Raw genomic sequence first — 20771 nt, 5'->3', positions numbered from 1 at the left:
ACTGCTGACCTTCAGAACAAACAACAAAAGAAAAACAATAAATGCTTCTCTCCTTTGCATTACCACCTAGCTATAAGGAGGGGGGGGCAGCTGCGGTGTATCATCAGCTGAGTTTTTTCTGCTTTCTTTGCTTATTTGATCTCCATTCCATTGGTTGTATGTTTAATTCAATTAATAATATACACATACTGATTAAATGCAGCAAGAAAAGACAAGGGTGACCCTTGTTGCTGCTGAGGCCCCCGCTGTCGCCAGAACTGCTAGCTGCAGCAGCAGGAGGGATGTTGCATGCAGCTGTTATTAATATTTTTTTAATTATTTATCTTAATTAATTATAATTATATTCATTTATTTTGTTTTTGAGGGAGACAAGAGCAGCACAAAAGAGAGTAAAGGGACACACACAGCGAGAGACTCGCGCGAGCGCTCGCAGCTGTGGGTATTGTTTGTCTTCTACACCTAACGAGATTCGTTAGACAAAGAGATGCATTAAAATGCATTTATATTAAAGTAAAGAAAAAAACAAACATATACACTCCAATACAAATACCTGCACATACACCGCAGCCGACGCAGTGTCCCCTTTTCAGAGAACATCGATGCTGCATTTGTCTCCTTCTGCTTCTCTTTCTGTCTCTCTTTAGTATTTTAGTGTCTCCTTTTGCATCTACTGGGCCCTATAAACGCATGCAAATGTGTGGGGCCCCCCTCTAAAGCGAAAAGGAGACAATAAATGCCCTACTTATTGCATGCAGACTGCAGCCATTGCTGTTGTGCTAAGTAGCTGCTTCTTCTGCAGCCTCTCATTTACTTTTGCTGTTGGTGCACAAGTCCCCCAGTGCAGCAGAGTAAAGCCCCAAAATAAGTGAAGCAGACAAATAACAAGGGCTGCATGCAGCCTCAGGAAGAAGCAGCAGCAGCAACAACATGAGTATGACCAGCAGCAAAAACAACAGCAAAAGTAGCAGCAGGAACAACAGCAGCAGCATCAGCAGCAGCAGCAACAACAGACACAAGCTTTTCCTGTGCAGCACATGTCACTGTAGAGAGTAATATGAGGGGGCAGCTGCTGCTGTTTGTCTCTCCTCTCTGCTGCATTTAAACAAAGAGACAAACAAACACCTCCAGCGTGTTGGAGGAAGGCTGCTACACCCACACGCACTCGCCCGAGTGGTCCAGTGGCTCTGACGCTCACTTCACAAGCCGAAGGTCCCGGGTTCGATTCCCGGCGCCCGTATTAATTAATTCATTTGTTTTATTTGCTGCCCTTTATCAACACTACTGCCTCACAGACACCTACTTGCTCGCTCACGATAGCTAGCTAGCTAGCCAACCGCTAGATAGGTATATAGCTAGCTAGCCAGATAACTACTCAATCGCTAGCCAGCTAGCTAGCTAGCTAGGCTGGTTGTATGAGTTGGGAAAAGATATATAATTAATTAAAAGGGGCATAAGAGAGGTGGGGGCCCATACATGCTGCCAAAGCTCTCGAGAGAGAATGCCTCAGAGGGGCCCTCTTCACCTTCTTTATCTTTTTGTCTTACTGCTGCCTCTGCTAAAGATGAATCTAAAAGAAGTTCGTGGAGACTGTCTCCTTTTTGTCTGTTTGGTGTTACCCCAGCCATGTCTTCAAGGGCTTCCCTCCCTGATAAAGCTAAACACCCTCTCTCTCCCCCAAGCTGCTCCTGCTGCTGTTGCTGTTGCTGATGCTGCTGCTGCTGCGCTGCTGCTGCTGCTGCACGTCGGTGGTGTGAGGGGATTTGTTGACTCCCGCAGATCGTTTGTAGCCTCTGCTGCGCTACTCGGAAGAACTGCAGCTTCCCTATATTTAGGGGCCCCCAGAGAGGCAGCTGCACCACAACATCAGCATCTGGGGGCCCCCCCCAATCCAGTACATTGGGGGGCCCCCTGGGGGCCCCCCCTCCAACCCTCCGCCAGGGGCCCCCTTCGCTCAATGCAGCAGTAGTGTATGCAGAAGCTCGCTGAACCCTTTCAGTACCCCTAAACCTTTGGGGGGCCCCCTGGGGGCCCCCATCAACCTCTAAGGATATAGAGGGGGGTTCGTCTCCTTCCCCCGGACTTGCTTGCTGTGGGGCCCCCCTGGGGGCCCCCTCACTAAGGGCCCCCTCCGTAGGGGGGCCCCCCTCCAGGGGGGCCCCCTGAGGGGCCTCTTTAGGGGCCCCCAGGTTTACCCTTTGCCAGGTAGTGTATATAAGGCTACGGCCCTGCTTATTGAGCTGACGGAGCCCCACACGCACATCCATTGAAACAATCATAGAAGAAGGGGGGGGGCCCCCCAAGGTATGAGGGGGGGCCCCCAAGGTATGATAGGGGGCCCCCCTGTCTGGTCTTAGAATGATATGTAGGTTGCTGCTTTTTAATGTTTGCTCGCTGTCTCTATGTTTGCGGGGGGCCCCCCTTAGGTGCTGCCGTCCCCAAGCCTTCGGCTTGCAGCAGTCCCCTAGAAGGGGCCCCCCTGGAGGTGTAGTAGTATGCTGGGGGGGCCCCCTGAGGGCCCCCCTTGTGCTGCTTCTGCTGCTTAGCTGTCTCTTGGGGGCCCCCCTTGGCTTTGCATGAGGGGAGAGACAGGGGCCCCCACGCTGCAGCGAGGAGACAGGGGCCCTTCGTTTGCTTCTTCCTACTTTCTGAGTTGGAGACAGTCTCTCTTTGTATGGGGGGCCCCCCAGGGGGCCCCCTAAAGAAGCTGAAGGGGGGCCCCTCTGTAGGGGCCCCCTTCTTTCTTCGTTTTGCTGCAGCATCGCACCAGCAGCCATCTCAGGGGCCCCAAGGGGGCCCCCCACTCCAACTGTACCCTCATATGGAGGCAGGGGGCCCCCCCTCCCGCATGCAGCAGCCGGCATGACGCGATTGCATGCCCGATATGCAGGAGGGGGGCCCCTAGAGGGGTCTAGAGAAGCGAGAACGGGCCCCGTAAAGAGGGGGCCCCCTTGTGAGGTTGTCTGGAGGAGCAGCAGCTGCTGCAGCTGCTGCAGCTGTTGCTGCTGCTGCTGCTGATGCTGCAGAGACAGCAGCAGCTGCTCTTTGTCCCGCAGCATTTGCTTCTCTAGGTGCAGAAAGGCGAGTTGTTGCTGCACCTGCTGTTGCTGCTGCAACTCCTTTTGCTGCTGCTGCTGCTGCTGTTGCAACGTCTCTTGCTGCAGCTGCTGCTGCAAGTGCAGCTGTATCTGCTGCTGTTGCTGCTGCTGCTCGATCTGTAGCTGCAGCTGCTGCAGCTGCTGCTGCTGCAGCTGTAGCTGCTGCACATGGTGTAGCTGCAGCTGCTGCACATGCTGCAGTTGAAGCTCTTTCTGCTGAGGAGGTGGGCCTTGGTGCTGCTGGCGTTGTTGCTGCAGCAGGTGCTGCTGCTGTTGCTGCATTTGCTGTTGTCTTCCTTGTTCTTGCTGCTGTTGTTGCTGCTTGTGCTGCGTCTGCTGCTGTTGCGGTGCCCTGTCTGCTACGGGGTAAAGCAGGGTTTTGAGGCTCTGCTGCAAGGGGGCCCCCTGTGCCCTAGTACCTGCTGCTGTTGCCGTTGCTGCTGCTGCTGCTGCTGCTGCTGTTGATGTCCCTCCTTTCTTTTCCTCATGCGTTTGCTGCTGCAGTGTCTCCTTTTTTGCTTTCATTTGCTGCTGCATCTGTTCAGGGGGCCCCCCTATCCCCTTAGAGGAGCTTGTGGGGGCCCCCTGAGGCTCTAGGGGCCCCCTTCCAGTACCCTGTGGGGGCCCCCTTACCGGGGCCCCCTCAATTATCTCTCCTGTCTCCTCATTTAAATCTTCTGCAAGAAGAGACACTTGCTTCTGTGCGCTGTCTCCTTCTCCTTTTGCATGCAACGCAGCAAACTCTGTCTCTCTGCTGCTCCCAGCTGCTGCTGATAGAGGGTCTAAAGGCTTCGCCGTGGGGGCCCCCTGGGGCCCCTGGGGCCCCTCAGGCGATGGGGGCCCCTGGGGCCCCCCCTCAGAACCTTCAGGCAGCCCCCCTGCATGCAGGCCGCCAGAGGAGGGTACAGCAGGGGCCCCCAAGGGCCCTGATGACTCCGCCTAAAGCAGCAAAAGAAAGGATATTAGGGTTTTGTAAGTAGCTAGGGTTTAGGGTTTGTTAGGGTTGAGGGTTTAGGGCTTAGGGATAGGGTTTATAGTTTTAGGTTAGGACGTAAAGTTTAGGGTTTAGGGTCTAGGGTTAGGGTTTAGTGTTGTAGGTTAGGACTTAGGGTTTAGGGTTTAAGGTTTAGGGTTTAGGGTTTAGGGCTACCGCAGCAGTGGAGGCCCCCTGGAGACGTTTGTGGGCGTTAGTCTTCTCTTGTGAGAACGCAGCCTGATCACTCAGCAGCAGCAGCAGCAGCAGCAACAGCAGCAGCAGCAACAGCAGCAGCAACAGCAGCAGCAGCAGCAGCAACAGTAACAGCGACAGTAAGAACATGAACAGTAGCAATAGCCGTTCTCTCTTACATCTACGCCTCTCCTATTAGTTAATTAAGAATCCAAACCCTAAACCCTAAACCCTAAACCCTAAACCCTAGTGGAGAGCATTTGCATGCCTTTGCCTCGGAGCCTTTTCGCAGTCCCTTTGAAGTGCTGCTTTTTGTCTCCTTGTCGCTCCCTACCACATTAATAAACCCTAAACCCTAAACCCTAAACCCTTCATTCTAAACCCTACGCCATAAGCCCTAAACCCTAAACCCTGAACCTTAACTACCGCCGGAGCAGATGTTCAAGGGGAGCATCGCGGCGCGGAGTCCCAAACCCTAAACCCTAAGCCCTAAACCCTAAACCCAGGGAGTAGCTTGCCTTTTAGGGTTTTATCTTGGGTCTGCTGCTGTGTGTGCTGCGGATAGAGAGCATTTGCGTAATATAAACATAAACAGCAGCAAGTTGAGAATGTTTGTTTGCTGTCTCTTTGTCTCTCTCTTAATCCTTCTTGTCTATTTAAGGGGCCCCCGCCCTCCTATACCCCTCTGCTGTCTCTGTGGGGCCCCACACCCCGTCCTACCTGCTGCTGGCTTCTGGGTGAAGCTGCTGCAGAGGCGCCGTCTCCCCCCTGCAGCAGCAGCAGCAGCAACAGCAGCAGCAGCAATGGCAGCAGCAGCAGCAGCAACGACAGCAGCAGCAGCAGCAGCAGCAGCAAAAGCAACATCGTGAAATGCCTCAGGACCATCTATTGATGTTTTGAGGGGCTTCACCTCTAACTCCAGTTCTCCTACGATCTCCACAAACCCTAAACCCTAAACCCTAAACCCTAAACTTACGTTCTTTGCGGGGGACAGCGGGAGCGGAGATGGAGCTGCGAGAGACAAAAACACGAAGGCCTAAACTCTAAACCCTAACCTACAAACCCTAAACCCTAAACCCTAATGTCCAAACCCTAAACTCTAAACCCTAATCTCCAAACCCTAAACCCTAATCTCCAAACAGTAAACCCCAAACCCTAGCAGCCATTCGTCTGCTGGCGTGTTGCTGCAGAGTTCAATTCGCCGTCGTGCTGAACCCCCATCTCAAACCCTAAACCCTAAACCCTAAACCCTAAACCCTCAGCCTACTGTATCTTTTCTTTGAGTGGGCAGACTTTGCATTTTCTGCTTTTTTTTCGGTAGGGTTTGAGGGCACCCCCTGGGCAATAAAGCAAGCCACACAAACCCTAAACCCTAAACCCTAAACCCTAAACCCTAAACCCTAAACCCTAAACCCTATGCTGGTGTATGTCCCGTATAAACGGAGGCCTTCTTTGTTTGTGGCAGCACGTTGTAGTGCTGCTACACCTCAGCAAACGCAAGAAGACAGCAGCAGCAAAGATAGATCCGAGCAACGTTGCTGCTGCTGCTGTTGTTGCTGCTGCTGCTGCTGCATGCAGCTTGATGTCTTATGCGCGAGGTGTACGTACACCCGGTGCATGCGATTGATTTTACTGTCTCCTCCAGTGTATGTATATTGCCCCTGGCGAGAAGCAGCAGCTGCATGAAAGCAGCTCTGCTTACCCTGTCTTTGGGCCTCCTCAATGAAGAAGGAGACAGAGAAAAACAACAACGACGACGCGTTGCTGCTTCTGCTGCTGCTCTCTTTGAGGTGATGTGCCGCTTCCTCTCCCCCTGCTGCTGCTGCTGCTGCTGCTGCTGCAGCACAGGCTTCTGCTGCTGCTGCTGCTGCTGCTGCTGCTGGCGCCTTAGGAGCAGCCTGTGGGGTTTCTTCTCTCTTTGCTTGGAGGCCTCACTTTGTGTCTCTGTGTTCTTTGCTGCGTGTACACCGTGGGGCCCCAGGTGTATAGGCAGGTGCATGCACACTGACGGGGCTGCATGCACAGCCCTCTTCTTTTGCTGCTGCTGCTGTTGCTGCTGTTGCTGCTGCTGCTGCTGCCCAGGGGCCTCCTCAGCTGGGGGCCCCATCTGCTGCTGCTTGCAGCCTGGGGAGCCGCCTCAAGTGAACTGCTGCAGCAGCGAGAGGGGGGCCAGCAGCATTGCAACTGACGGCCTAAACCCTAAACCCTAAACCCTAAACCCTAAACCCTAAGCATCTGGCCATGATCTGCTGAACGACTAACAACGCTATGAACGCCTGAGGCCTAGAGGGGAAAAAGGGACACGTAAACACTAACCCTAAACCCTAAACCCTAAACCCTAAAGTTTTAGGTCAGAGTATGAGGCAGCAGATGCAGAGAAGGTTTCACTCGCTATAGAAATACTAAACCCTAAACCCTAAACCCTAAACCCCGGAGCCGACACCCTGGACGACCGGGCCTCGTTTTGCGTCGGTGGCAGTTGGCGGAGCTAAACCCTAAACCCTAAACCCTAAACCCTAAACCCTTGGATTTGTTTGCAATAAAATTAAGTAATAATTAGTGATAATCCAATATATTTACTGCGACGAGCCTCAAGCTGACTCGGCCCCAGCTGGGGCTGGCTGGCAGCCCGAGCAGCCAGCGAAACCCTAAACCCTAAACCCTAAACCCTAAACCCTAGAGGCAGAAACGTGAGTTTTAAGGCTCCTTCAGGAGTTGTTTAGCTCGTAATATTAAAGCCTGCTGGCATATGATTCTCGCGTGTAAACCTAAACCCTAAACCCTAAACCCTAACCACTGTTCAGGGTCACTTGCCCAGCGCCTACCCTTAAACCCTAAACCCTAAACCCTAAACCCTAAAGTCCTAACCTAAGGCGTAAAGCCCTAAATCGTTGAGTGTATTCCGTATAGAAGCCCCCTACCCATGTGCTCCGGATCGTGTAAACAACCCTAAACCCTAAACCCTAAACCCTAAACCCTAACCGCAACAGCCTAGCGGCAAGCCCTTCTTCTTCCCTAAACCCCTAAACCTCCTTGTGTGCTGACTGCTTATTTGCTGCATTACCCCTAGCCCTCCCCGAGCCACTAAACCCTCCCCCGGGCCCCACACCTGACAAATCTAAGGTTTAGGGTTTGAGGAGCTGCCTCCTAAACCCTCACCCCTTGAGCCTGGGGTAGCGCCGCCTGTACAGCAAAGCCTTGTTGTGCACCAAACCCTAAACCCTAAACCCTAAACCCTAAACCCTAAACCCTAAACCCCAGCTTAAAGCCTAGGGAACAAAGCGCGCATGCCTAAGTTAGGGGCTGCATGCGATGTCTCCCTCTGCTGCTGCATCTACGGTTAGTTGCTGCTCTCCAAACCCTAGCCGCCTCCTCTAAACCCTAAACCCTAAACCCTAAACCCTTTTCTCTGTGGCTGCAGGTACCTCAAAGACAATCGGTTGTAGCAATAGACAATCTACAAAAGGCGCCGCAATTTATTTAAAAAGACAAAACAAACAAAAACAAAAAATAAAACAAAACAGGGGCCCCCAACGCCTGCACTGAGGGGCCCCTCTTAGCCTTTATAAGAAAGTAATCTTACCCCTCCCTCATAATAATAAATAAATAAATAATAATAATAATAATAATAATATATAATAAATAATTATAAATAATAATATAGAACAATAATAATAAAAAATAATCATAGTAAATAACGATAATAAATAATAATATATATAATAATATGTAATATACAATAATATAAAATAATAATAGATAGGCTAGCAGGGCCTCCTCTGCTCCTCTTCTGCCTCCACACCAATCGAAACAAATGAGGGTACAGCCTGCTGAGGGGCCCCCACCTCTGCCTCTTCTTCCCCTCAAATAGACGGGGCCCCTGGGGCCCCCAGGGGGGCCTCAGTGGGGGCCCCCAGGTGAGCCCTCAAAGGGGGCCCCCAGAGGCTCCTCATGGAGGGCCCCCAGGGGGGCCTCAGTGGGGGCCCCCAAGTGGCCCCTCAAAGGGGCCCCCCAGAGGCTCCTCACGGGGGGCCCCCACGGGGCCCTCAGGAGCCCTCAGGAGGGGCCCCCCAAGCGGCCCTCAGATGGAAGCCCCAGGGGGTCCTCAGCGGGGACCCCCAGGGAGGCCTCAGAAGGGCCCCCCAGGGGCCCCTCAGGGGGGGCCCCCAAGGGGCCCTCAGCGGGGGCCCCTTTGGGCCCCTGAGGGGGAGGCCCCCCCAATCCCTCCTGAGAGGTGGTCCCCACAGGTACCTCTACAAGGGCCCCTAGGGTCTCTGCATGTGCGGGTCTTCCTTTTATTTTCTCTAGAGGGCCCCCCTGGGGCCCCTCAAAGGGGGCCCCCTCCTTTGTTTCCCCTTGGGGGGCCCCCAGGGACCCCTCAAGGGGGGCCCCCTCCTTTGTTTCCTCTAGAGGGGCCCCTAAGGTCTCCTCAAGGGGGGGCCCCCCCTTTAGTGTCTCTGAGGGGGCCTCCAGGGCCCCCTCAAGGGGGGCCCCCTCCATTGTTTCCTCTTGGGGGGCCCCCAGGGCCCCCTCAAGGGGGCCCCCTTCCTTGGGTGTCTCTGCGGGGGCCCCAAAGGAGATATCTAAAAGGGTAGGGGCCCAAGCTGAAGACGATGGAGGGGGTATTATGAGTTCTTCTTCGGGTAGCTCTAAAGGAATGCATGCAAAGACTTCGTCGAGACGCTCACTGAAGAAATTCATGCCCTGCAACAAACCCTAAAACCCTAAACCCTAAACCCTAAACCCTAAACCCTAACCCTAAAAACCCTAAAAACCCTAAAAACCCTAATTCCATAGACTACACCCTCAGCTCTAAACTCAAACCCTCGTCTGTACGGGAGCAAGCCGACACACACTTAACTCCCTAAACCCTAAACCCTAAACCCTAAACCCGCATCCCTAGAGCAGAAGCCCCACGCTACAAACTCTAAACCCTAAACCCTAAACCCTAGCCCGCACCTGCACTATGCGTCTGCCCACCTCCTCGGAGAGCCGAACATCCTGCGAGCACAGCCGCAGCAGCCGCAGCAGCAGCAGCAGCAGCAGCAGCTTCAGCAGCTAGCTAGCCGCAGCAGCAGCAGCAGCAAGCACCCGTCATAGTGAAATGACTGCTCTCCTAATGCTTGCCTCCTCCCTACGCCAGGCCGCTGGGGGGGCCCCCTGGGGGCCCCCAGGTCCCCTTAGGGGCCCCTTCAGGGGGCCCCCCTTGGGGGCCCCATTGAGCTCAGGGGGGCCCCCTGGGGGCCCCCGAGACCGACTAAAGGTTGGTGACACTTGGGGCTGCTCATCCAGGGGGCCCCCCTGCAGCAAGTGCATTGGGGGCCCCCTCCAAGTTTATTTGTTGCCTGTAGGGGCCTCGCAAGAGCGCAGGGGGCCCCACTAAAGAAGGTACTCCAAGGGGCCCCCCTGCTGCTGCTGCTTGGGGGGACCCCCTGTGCTGCTACTGCTGCAAGGGGCCCCCTAACATCACAGGCGTTAATACCCTTGTGGTGCCTGGGGGGGCCCCTAGGGAGAGTGCTGGGGGCCCCCCTGGGTTGCTGATAGGGGGCCCCCTTAGATAGACGGGGGCCCCTTTGTTTTTTGTCTCTAACCTGGTGTGCATGCTTGAGGAGACGACCAAAGGAGACAGCTGCCCCTGCTGCTGCTGCTGCTGCTTTTGCTGCTGCGTCTGCTGCTGCAGTTGCAGTCGCTGAGATCCCCGCGTGGGTGTCTAGGCGCTGCAGCTGGCGAGCAGCAGCACCGGCAGCAGCAGCAGCAGCAGTAGCAGCAGCAGCAGCAGCACGAGCTCCTCCTTTAATGCTGCTTGCTTGCCGCTGCAGACGAAATAACCAAGAAGGGATATGCCCCACCCCCAGCAATACACACAAATGATCTGCAAAATTCACGCAGTTCCTGCAGCAGCAGCAGCAGCAGCAGCAGCAGCAGCAGCAACGCAAAGCGAGAATCAGCAAGAAGGAAGTGTTTAGGAAGAACGGAGGGCTGGACACTGCAACAAATTTTAAACCCTCAAACACCACCCTAAACCCTAAACCCTAAACCTTCAACCAATGCAGTAAACCCTAAACCCTAAACCCTAAACCCTAAACCCTAAACCCTAAACCCTAGACCCTAAAGGGTTACCTGCTGAGGACGTCGTAAGAGTTGCCGGGCCATTCGGGCTTCAGCGCCTCCATGAGAGACAAAAATTCGTCCAAGTCGAGGTCAGCTGGGCTGTACGTACACCCCAAACCCAAACCCTAAACCCTAAACCCTAAAACCTAAACCCTAAACCCTAAACCCTAAACCCTAAACCCTAAACCCTTATTATCTGCCCTGGATCCTAGGTGCTTCCAGCGTGTACATGTGTTAGGGACGCAGCTGTACAGTGGGGGAAGGCGGCACCTAAACCCTAAACCCTGCACCCTAAACCCTACACCCCAAACACTAAACCCTAAACCCTAAACCCTAGCGCACCCCATGGGGACTGTCTCTCTGTATACGTGGGCCGGGTGTTGCATTGGCTGGCAGACGCTGATGCCTGTCGATTCATCTGCAGCACAAACCCAGTCCCCACCTGCTGCTGCTGTTGCTGCTGCCGCTGCTGCTCGTGCTGCTGCTGCTGCTGCTGCTGCTGCTCGTGCTACTGCTGCTGCTGCTACTGCTGCTCGTGCTGCTGCTGCTGCTCGTGCTGCTGCTGCTGCTCCGCCTGTTGCTTTTGCAGAGTCTACTGCGTCTGCTGCTGCTGTTGCTGCTGCTGGCTAGCTACCTCGCCGGGCACCCAGAGGGTAGCTAGCTAGCCAGCTAGTTAGGCAGCAACATGTAAAGGTAACAAGGTAGCTAGCTAGAGGCGTAGATGGTTTGCTACCTACCTGGCCACCCGGGTAGCTAGCTAGCCAGCTGACTATCTAGCTCGCTAGCCAGATGGCTATCTAGCTAGCTAGCTAGCTAGTAAACTAGCTAGCTGTACAGCTAGCTACCTGGCTAGGGAGTTACATAGCTACCTAGCTGTATAGCCAGCTAGCCAGCTATCCAGCTAGCTCACTGTATTACAGCTAGCCAGCTAGCCAGCTAGCTAGCTAGCTAGCTAGCTAGCTATTTGCTAACCTGAGGTTTGCCCGAAGCAATACTCCTGTCCGTACACCTCAACGCCCGCATGAAAAGCCCCAGCCCCAAGAGGACGCATAATGCGATTAACATAATTAGAGATAGCAGGAGTTAAATCATAAACATGCAGCAGCACCATTCGAGGGGTAAAGGGAGGGTAGGGGGCCCCCCGGGGGCCCCGGGGGCCCCCTGAACCCCCGGGGCCCTGGGGGCCCCCGGGGCCCTTCACTTCATCAGAGAGTAGATTAGGCTTGCATAGGGATTCGCCTGAGCCTTGCTTGCTGCTGTTGCTGCTGCTGTCTAGGCTGGCTCTGCTGCTGCTGCTCGTGTTGCTCCGCTGCTGCTGCTGCTGCTGTCGTAGCAACAATACCTGCTGCTGCTGACGCACCTCAGCCAGTTGCTGCTGCAGCACCTGACGCTCCCTTCGAAGACGTGCAGCACGACGCTGCCCTTCGGCTCGCAGCTGGTGCAGCTGCTGCCGGAGGCTCTTTGCTGCTCCTATATCCTCTCCAGATTCCTGCTGCTGCTGTTGCTGCTGCTGTTGCTGCTGCTTTCTTTCTTTTCGATGGTTGTTTGGAGACGCAAGTGCAGCAGCAGCTCTTCCTTCCTCCTCACGAACTGGGCAGGACAGCAGCAAATCAAAGGCCCCCTGAAAATCTTTTTTATAATCAGCAGCAAACTGCATTTGTTTATTTATAGTGGTGGGGGCCCCCCGACATACTTCACGGGGCCCCGGGAGAAAAGGGTACGAATAGGGGGCCCCCCAGTCCTTGGGGGCCCCCCCTTGGGGGCCCTCTTTACTGTTGATTCCGCTGTACATACACTCCAGAGATATTTCAGAATATGCTGCAGGGCCCCAAGCAGCACGCCTCCTCGCTTTGCTGCTGCTGTCGGGGGCCCCCAATAGGGGGCCCCCCGTAGACGGCAGTGAAGGCAGCGCAGGATCAGGGGGGGCCCCCTTCTTCAATGAAGAGTTGCTAACTTCCATAGTGGAGTCAAAATACGCTGTTGTATTTGCTGCTGCTGGGGTCTCGTCTGCTGCTGCTGCTGCTGCTGCTGCTGCTGCAAGTGCTGCTCTTGCAGCGACTCCTGTTGCTGCTGCAGCTGCTGCTGCTACTGTATGCGTGAACCGCCCTCCGTTGAGGGCCTGTAAGTGGCTGTCGCAGGGGCATCGGCGGCTGCAATGCTGAGGTGTATGTACACCGCAACAGGAGGTCAAGAGGAGGAGTTAAGAGAAGCAAAAAGGCTCAGATGTTTGTTTCCTGTGTTTATTTATTGAAATAAATAAATTAAAATTAAAATATAAATAATGCAGCGACAGAAACAATGATATTCCGCTGCAGTCGCGCGGCGGTCTGATGGCCTGCATATACACCCTAACCATCAAACCCTAAACCCTAAACCCTAAACCCTAAACCCTCAACCCTCAAGAGGTTTCCTGCGGGATCACAACAGGTTTTAAAACTTTAAAATAGTTTTATTTTCTATTTTAAATGCAAATGTAATATTCTTTTTCTTCTCTTTTCCTTCTATTTGCAGTGTATATACACCCCGTGCTGTCGGCGGTGGTCTTGACGAACCCAGGACCCTGCTGAGGGGCCCCCGGGGGCCCCCCTATGAATAGTGTTTATTCTTTGTACATTAAACCAATTATATTTGAGCATTTCTATATGAATATACTCATTGAAAAGCCAGTAAAGGGTTTAGAAGGGGGCCCTCCTCCCCCCCTGCGACAACAGCTCGGGGGGGGCCCCCCTACTCTGATCTCTTACAAACTTGAGGTGTACATACACCCCAACTCGCTCCCCTGTTAATCATTCTGCATTGACGCATTTTAATCATGCAGCAGAAAGCCCGAGAACCTGCAAGGCCCGGTGGGCCCTGCAGCAGCAGCAGCAGCAGCAATAGCAGCAACAGCAACAGCAGCAATAGTGGCAGGGGCTTCCCGCTAGCTTCGGCCTCAGCAGCAGCAGCAGCAACACCTTCTGCAGCATCAGCAACTTCTGCATCAGCAGCAACACCAGCAGCAGCAGCAGAAGCAGAACCAACTGCTGCAACAACTAGCGATCTACAGGGGGGCCCCTCTGCTGCTGCCTGGTGGGGAGGGGGCCCCCACCTCATTCCTCCTTGTCATCCTCTTGATCCCAAGGGGGCCCCTGGGGGCCCCCCTGAGGGTCCTCTGCAGCAACTAGACATTCCAGCGATAGGATTTCAACGGCCAGTATTCCTCACCCGTAATCCTGCTGCTGCTGCTGCTGCAGCTGCTGCAGAGTCAACAGCAGCAGCAGCAGCAGCAGCAGGAGAGTCTGAGTTTGTTTCGCATTTCGCTTATGTGGGGTTGCTGATGACTCTTCTGCCTCCGGGGCCCCCAGTGAATTGCAGGGGGCCCCCCGACGATGTAGGGGGCCCCCAGGGTCTCTGCAGCGGCAGCAGCGTCTGCTGCTGCTGCAGATACCCGCAAGAAGGCCGAGCTGTTTGTGTTTCTTTTTCTGCTTGGTGCTTAGGGGCCCCTACCTCTTATTTGCAGACCTTCGAGAAGGATAAGGGGGCCCCCCCCCTCTTTATAAAGAACTTGCCTGAGGAGGGGCCCTGGAGTAAAGCGCAGCTGCAGCAGCAATTCAAGCAAATGCGTGAGGCCCTCATCTGCTGCTGCTGCTGTTGGTGTTGTTGTTGCTGTTCCTGCTGCTGCTGCTGCTGCTGCTGGGGGTATTTCCACTACTGGGGCTGGCGCAGCTGTTGCTGCTGTTGCTGCTGCTGCTGTACTTGCAATGTGAATTTGCTTCCTGTTTCTGCTGCACCTCTTCGTGTGTTTGCTCTGTTTATTGCTGCTGCTGCTGTTGCTGCTGCCCCAGCTGCTGCTGCTGTGTCTCTTCTTGTTGCTTCTGTCGGAGACGCTGCTTTGGGCCCCGGTCTCAGTGCTGCGCTGCAGTGCATGCTGCCAGGTACACCCCAAACCCTAAACCCTAAACCCTAAATCCTAAACCCTAGGACATAAAGAGCCATAACCTCACTTGCAATGGGCACTCTTGCAGGGGAGTAGGAAGGGTTTAGGGTTTAGGGTTTAGGGGTTTAAGCGCTGCTGCTGCAGGAGAAGAATGCCTGCTGCTGCTTGACGCTGCAGCAGCACCTCCGGGTTTGCTGAAGAACCGCAAACGTGACAGCTGCGCGCTTGCAGCAGCGGCAACAACAGCAACAGCAGCAGCAGCATCACCTGCAGCAGCAGCAGCAGGAGACTGGCTGCTGTTGCGCATCCGCCTGCACTATCAAACAGTAATGAGGCCCCTCTCAGTGCCCTTGTCTCTTTATAGAGACATCTACAGAAGAATGATATTTCCTCCAGCAGCAAAGAGACGCCAGCCTCCTCAAGCAGCAGCAGCAGCAGCTGCTGCTGCTGCTGCTGCTTCAGGGAAAGTGGAGACACGCTGCTGCTGCTGCAGCAGCGAAGAAGCGTACAGCGGAGCAGACGATCCCGACTCTGACGCGTGCAGCAGCGACAGCAGCAGCAGCAGCTGCAGCAGCACCTGCATCAGCACGAGGGATGGCGGCCCAAGCGCGGCCCGCAGCAGCAGCAGTAGCAGCAGCAGCAGCTGCAGCATTTGCAGCGTGTGCTTAGAGAGGCGCCGGGCTCGAGCAGCTCGCAGCTCAGACCATCTGCTGTCTGCTCCTGTTGCCTTCTTTTTTGTTAGAGAAGAGGGGCCCCCTCAGAGGCCTCAGGAAGCCCCCAAGGGGCCTCCGCAGGGTCCTCAGGGGGCCCCCCAGGGGCAACCCAAAGAGATTCAGGGGGCCCCCCAGGGGCCCCCCAAAGAGACTCAGGGGGGCCCCCAAGGGCCTCAAGGGGCCCTTCAGGAGCCCGAAGGATCCCCTCAAGGTCCTGAAGGGGCCCCCGAGGAGCGTAGGGGGGCCCCTCAGGGGCCTCCAGGTGATGGATGGAGGGTTACGCTGCAGTTTGCGGTGTATCTGCAGGTGTGGTGCTGCAGCCGCAGGTTGTCGGGTGTCTGTGGAAGCATCTTTGTTTGTCTTGTTTGCTATCTTTGTCTCTGTCTCTCTGTCTCTGTCTTTATCTCCTTCTCTGTCTCCTCGTCTCTGTCTCTCTGTCTGTCTCTGTCTTTATCTCTTTCTCTGTCTCCTCGTCTCTGTCTCTCTTTTATTGTTTGTTTTGGTGTGGTTGTTTCTTTCGTACTTTGTCTTTTATCTGTCTCCTTTTTGTTTTATGTTTGTCTCTGTCTCCGTCTTATCTGTCTCCTTTTTGTTTTATTCTTATATCCGTTTTATCTGTCTCCTTTTTGTATTATATTTGTCTCTCTTTTATCTGTCTCCTTTTTGTATTATATTTGTCTCTGTTTTTTGTCTCTTTGTTTGTCTCTCTTTACCTTCTTTTGTCTCTTTGTTTGTGTCTCTCTGTCTGTCTCTTTTTCTTTTGATATCTGCTGTCTCCTTCTGCTTCAGCTGTCTGTCTCCTTTGCTCTTTCTATTTGCTGCTGCCCCACAGGATGGCTCTTCTGTCTCCTTCCCTGTCTCTTCGGGGGGCCCCTTCGTGCATAAAGGAGGGGGGGCCCCCAGGGGGGCCCCTGCTGCTGGGGGCCCCCCCCAGCATTATACGTACGCATACACACTAGGTGAGGGGGCCCCCCTTTGTGCTGCAGTAGATGTCTGCCTGAGGACCCTCTTGCTTCAGGGGCCCCCCATCGATTTGTATGTGGGGCCCCTGTGGGGCCCCGGCAGTTTAGGGGGGCCCCCTCTTCAGGGGGGCCCCCACATAAGGGGGGCCCCTCAGGGGGGCCCCCAACTCAGGGGTAGGGGGCCCCCTGAGGGGGGCCCCCATCTTAGGGGCCCCCAAGCTACTGGAGCTTGCTCTGCTCTCACCTCTCCGATGTTATTAGGGAAGGCCCTCTACTTGAGAGACTTAAAAGTAGTGTCTCTGTCCCCTCCAAGCAGCAGCAGCAGCAGCAGCAGCAGCAGCAGCAGGGTGCTGCAGAGTCAGTTGCTAAGGAAGGAGGCGAACGCAAAGTTTGCAAAGGGGGAGATGCATGCGGCACTCCAACTCTATCGGCGTGTACGTGAGGGTTTAGGGTTTAGGGTTTAGGGTTTAGGGTTTAGGGTTTAGGGTTTAGGGTTTAGGGTTTAGGGTATTAAGAGGGTTTGCTGAGGGTTTGCTGCATCTTCTCTGTCTTCTCCTCAGGCAGAGACAGCTTTAGGGGGGCCCCCCCTTGGGGGCCCCACAGCAGCCTGGGCCCTCTCAACAATTAAACTCAACCAGGCCCTCGTATTGCTGCGGCTGAGGCGTTATGAAGAAGCTCTTGCATGCGCAGATGAGGCAAGCTGCTGCTGCTGCTGTTGCTGCTGTGGTTGTTGCTGTTGCTGTTGCTGCTGCTGTTGCTGCTGTGGTTGTTACAGGCGCTGCTGCTGCTCTTGCTGCTGGTCTTGCTGCTGGTCTTGCTGCTGTTGCTGATGCTGCTCTTGCTGCTGTTGCTCTTGCTTCTGCTGCTGCCGCTGCTGCTGCTGCTACCATGCGCCTGCCTTCTGACCTGGCGAGGACGCCATCAGCAGCAGCAGCAGCAGCAGCAGCAGTAGCAGCAGCAGCAGCGTTATGATGATATTCTGGAGTTGTTGTTTTATCTTTTCTTAGGTTTTGCTGCTGTCTCCTTTCAGCAGCAAAGGGGCCCACCGAAAGGCGAGGGCTTTGGGGGGCCTCCGCCTATACTCTGCTGCAGAATCTGTTTGTCTCCTTGCTGTCTCTCGTCTGCAGCAAGAGGGGCCCCAGGGGGCCCCCGAAGCAGCAGCATTTTATAAACTATTAGAGAAATTAAAGCACAGGGAAGCGGTATGGCAGCAGCAGCAGCAACAGAAAGAGCAGCAAGAGCAGCAGCAGCAAGAGCAGCAGCAAGAGAAGCTGCAGAAAGAGCAGCAGCAGGAGCAGCATCAACAGCAGCAGCAGTGCGGTGAGACGCAAATACCGCAGCTCTAGCAGAGTCTCTAGAGAACTGAGGGCAGGAGAAAGCCGCAGCAAGAGCAGCAGCAGCTGCAGCAGACAGCAGCAAGACCAGCAGCAGCAGCAGCAGCAGCTGTTTCCTTCTTTTTCTTTAAACAGCAAACTCATGCATGCATGCATAAGTTTTAGTTCCTTTGGGGCTGTCGCTAAGAAGCCTTAGCTTTTGCATCGAGACACTTGAGGTGTATATGCAGCTGCATGCATTTGCATCCAGCAGCAGAATATCACTGCACTGTACGTACACCTCTAAACTCTCATTAAGAAACTAACGCAGCAAATCTGCTGCTGCTGCTGCTGCTGTCGCTGCTGTTGCTCCAGCAGCAGCAGCAAAATACGAAGAGAGTACTCTGCTGCTGCTGCTGCTGCTGCGACAGCAAGGCTACTGCAGAAACAGCAGCTAGCGACGGCAACAGCGCATGCAGCCCCAAGGAAGTTGATGCTGATGCTGGAGCTGCGCTGCTGCTGCTGCTGCTGCATGCAACGCAGCAATGTTTACTTCAATCCTCTAATAATAATAATCTGTAAACGGGTTTCCTAGGGTTTAGGGTTTAGGGTTTAGCGTGGCTAAATGGTCTATTACAAAACAACAGTATAAATAATTATATATATAATAAATATAATAATATTATATTTATAATAATATATAATAATCAGTAGTACTGTGCTTATCATTGTATTAACAGCAGCAAATGTAATAGCAACAACAGCAGCAACCGCTGCAACCCTTTACCGGCAGCAACAGCAACAGCAGCAAGCGCTGCATGTCTTCACCAGGAGCAGCAGCAGCAGCAGCAACAACAAGCAATGCAACTCTTCAGCAGCAGCAGCAGCAGCAGCAGCAGCAGCAGCATCTACGCCCCCCCCACAACAGCCGCAGTTGTTAATGGGTATCAGAGTGAAGAAGCGAATTAAAATTGTTAAAATATATTTTTTATTTAATAAAGTGTAGAGGCGCTTGTGCTGCAGCAAAGAATGCAGCAGCAGCAGCTGCTGCTGTTGCTGTTGCTGCATGCAGCGTTTGGGGCTGCAGAAAGAAATATAAAATAAAATATATTTAAATAAATATTCTAAACGGGAAGAGACATTAAAAAATAAACAACACAGACGCAAAGAGATACGCATGCAGCATATGCTGCCTGTCTTGCCGTGGCTGTTGCTGCTGCTGCTGCTGCTGCTGCTGCTGCTGTAGTGGTAGCAGCCACCCCATGCGCTGCTGCTGCTACTCAATAAGCTATAAGAAGATAATTAATTTTAATATATTTTTCGTTATAATACAATCAACAGACAACGTCAGTGGATAGTAAAGTAAATTTTGCTTAACAGTCGCAGCGCGAGCAGCAGGAGCAGCAGTAGCAGCAGCAGCAACTGCTGCAGCAGGAGCAGCAGCGGCTGCTGCTGCTGCTGGCATCCCGTGCATAGACAGTCCGAACGGCTTAAATTTTCACAGAGAAATAAATAAATATAATTTACTGCTGCTGCTGCTGCTTTAGCCTCTCCAGAGCGAGCGGGGGTGCAGCAGCAGCAGCAGCAGCAACAGCCGCAGCAGCAGCAGCAGAACCAGCCGCAGCAGCAGCATTACAAACAGCCGCAGTAGTGTTAACGCGCTTCCTACTAATTAATCCTTCTATACAGACCCCAGCTGTACGTACACCCCAATATATTACTCTTTACTTCTCTATACAGCAGCCCAGGCACTCCTCTTTAGGTGTATATACACCTCAGGGGGCCCCGCTGCAGCACGCTGCAGTACACTGCAGCAGCGGAGGCTGGAGACCTGCACATACACCCCAAATCTATACCCTCAGGGCTGCCTAAAGAGACGTCAACTCAGTGGGGGCCCCCTTCTTCTCTTAATACGGTGGGGGGCCCCTAGCGGCGTGCCGGTACAGCAGCAGCAGCAGCAGCAGCAGTAGCAGCAGTAGAGCAGCAACGACCGCAGCAACAGCAGCAGCAGCGCAAGCAGCAACAGCAGCGACGAGTGTTCTGCTGCGGCAGCATGTAGGGGGAGCAGCAGACTCCATAAGGCACCGCATTAGCAGCAATTCGGCTACGAAATTGTGCTGCTGCTGCAGCAGCAGCAACAGCAACAGCAGCAGCAGCGGCAGCAGCTACACGTGCCTACAGCAGCTTCGTTGCAGGAACATCCCCTGGGTTTGCAGCGGGTCTAGCAGAAGTTCGTTCGCGAGTAGCATCGACAAGTGCAGCAGAATCAGCAGCAGCAGATGCTGCTGCTGCAGCATTAACTGCAGCAACAGCAGCAAAGCAGCGACCGAAACTGCAGCTGCAGCACCTGCAGCAGCAGGAATAGCATCTGCAGCAGCACCAGCAGGACCAGCACCATTATCAGCAGCAGGAGCAGCAGCTGCAGCAGGAGCCCCCAACAGCACTAGCAGCAGCAGCAGCAGCACGACAATCAGCAGCAGCAGCAGCAGCATAAGCAACAGCAACAGCAGCAGGAGAAAATGGCTTACGCACAGTCTGTGCATTCAAAGGCCCCTGCTTCGGGTGGTGCTGCTGCTGCTGCTGCTGCTGCTTCTGCTTCTCAGCGTCAGCTGCGCACAAGACCTGTCGACGGAGCGAAGCCTCTCTTTATAGTTAGAAGCATCAAAGATTTAGAAGTACTAGCGGTGCGTCTAGAGTTTAGGGTTTAGGGTTTAGTGTTTAGGGTTTAGGGTTTAGTGTTTAGGATTTAGGGTTTAGGGTTTATTGTGCAGTAGATTGGGATTTAGGGGCTACCTGTTTATTAGGGTTTTGTGTGTTAGAGATTTTTAGGATTTAGGGTTTAGGGATTAGGGTTTAGGGTTTAGGGTTTAGGGTTTAGGGTTTAGGGTTTAGGGTGTATATTTGGACGATTTTTTTGCACAGGAAGAAGAAGGGGTTCGTCTTGACCCGGTTTCTTTAGGGTTTGTCTCTCCAGGAGGTTTTATTGCTGAAGATTTATCTTTAGCATCGACAAAAGATAAAAAAGTTCAGAGAATTGCTGTCCCTCCTATTCATAAAGAAGAGAGACAGCTGCATTTAGCCGACTTCACGCAGCCTGAGCATTATATACGCACCGAGACACACAGAGACATGTGCGTCTATATATTTATTTATTATTTATTTATTTATTATTTATTTATTTATTATTTATTTATTTATTTATTATTTTATTTATTTTTTTATTTGTTTATTATTTATTATTTATTTATTTATTTGTTTGTTATTTATTTATTACTTATTTATTTATTATTTATATTTATTTGTTTATTATTTATTATTTATTTATTTATTTATTTGTTTTGATTTGCGTAAACCCTAAACCCTAAACCCTTATTACCCCTAAAACTTTAATACCCGTTTAATGCCTCTAAACCCTAATCCGTCAATTGCTCATAATATTTATGTTTAAATTTATTTATTTATTATATTTAAATCTATTTATTATATAATATAT

At 53.1% G+C, this 20771-nt stretch overlaps 4 protein-coding genes across 4 annotated transcripts; 1 reads left to right on the top strand and 3 right to left on the bottom strand.

The window, feature by feature from the left end:
* Positions 1-1439: 1439 nt before the first annotated feature.
* On the bottom strand, positions 1440-6370 carry EAH_00023020 (hypothetical protein, conserved; the record flags this gene model as incomplete). Its single annotated transcript, XM_013396875.1, has 5 exons — positions 1440-4034; positions 4509-4593; positions 4974-5190; positions 5531-5600; positions 5966-6370. The coding sequence occupies 5 exons, from the start codon at positions 6368-6370 to the stop codon at positions 1440-1442; spliced, it is 3372 nt and encodes a 1123-aa protein (XP_013252329.1).
* Positions 6371-8319: 1949 nt separating this feature from the next.
* EAH_00023010 (Predicted protease, related) lies at positions 8320-10760 on the bottom strand (the record flags this gene model as incomplete). Its single annotated transcript, XM_013396874.1, has 5 exons — positions 8320-8967; positions 9223-9264; positions 9855-10155; positions 10384-10473; positions 10717-10760. The coding sequence occupies 5 exons, from the start codon at positions 10758-10760 to the stop codon at positions 8320-8322; spliced, it is 1125 nt and encodes a 374-aa protein (XP_013252328.1).
* A 581-nt stretch (positions 10761-11341) lies between these two features.
* On the bottom strand, positions 11342-12334 carry EAH_00023000 (hypothetical protein; the record flags this gene model as incomplete). Its single annotated transcript, XM_013396873.1, has 1 exon — positions 11342-12334. One exon carries the CDS (start codon positions 12332-12334, stop codon positions 11342-11344), a length of 993 nt encoding a protein of 330 aa, XP_013252327.1.
* An 852-nt stretch (positions 12335-13186) lies between these two features.
* On the top strand, positions 13187-17311 carry EAH_00022990 (hypothetical protein, conserved; the record flags this gene model as incomplete). The annotated part of the gene is made up of 6 exons (XM_013396872.1): positions 13187-13580; positions 13851-13976; positions 14435-15309; positions 15836-15962; positions 16227-16399; positions 16973-17311. 6 exons carry the CDS (start codon positions 13187-13189, stop codon positions 17309-17311), a joined length of 2034 nt encoding a protein of 677 aa, XP_013252326.1.
* Between the last annotated feature and the right edge of the window lie 3460 nt (positions 17312-20771).

Source organism: Eimeria acervulina, genomic scaffold (assembly GCF_000499425.1).
Source record: "Eimeria acervulina Houghton genomic scaffold, Eah_scaff172, whole genome shotgun sequence".
Lineage (NCBI taxonomy): Eukaryota > Apicomplexa > Conoidasida > Eucoccidiorida > Eimeriidae > Eimeria > Eimeria acervulina.
This window is presented reverse-complemented; position numbering and strand designations above follow the sequence as displayed.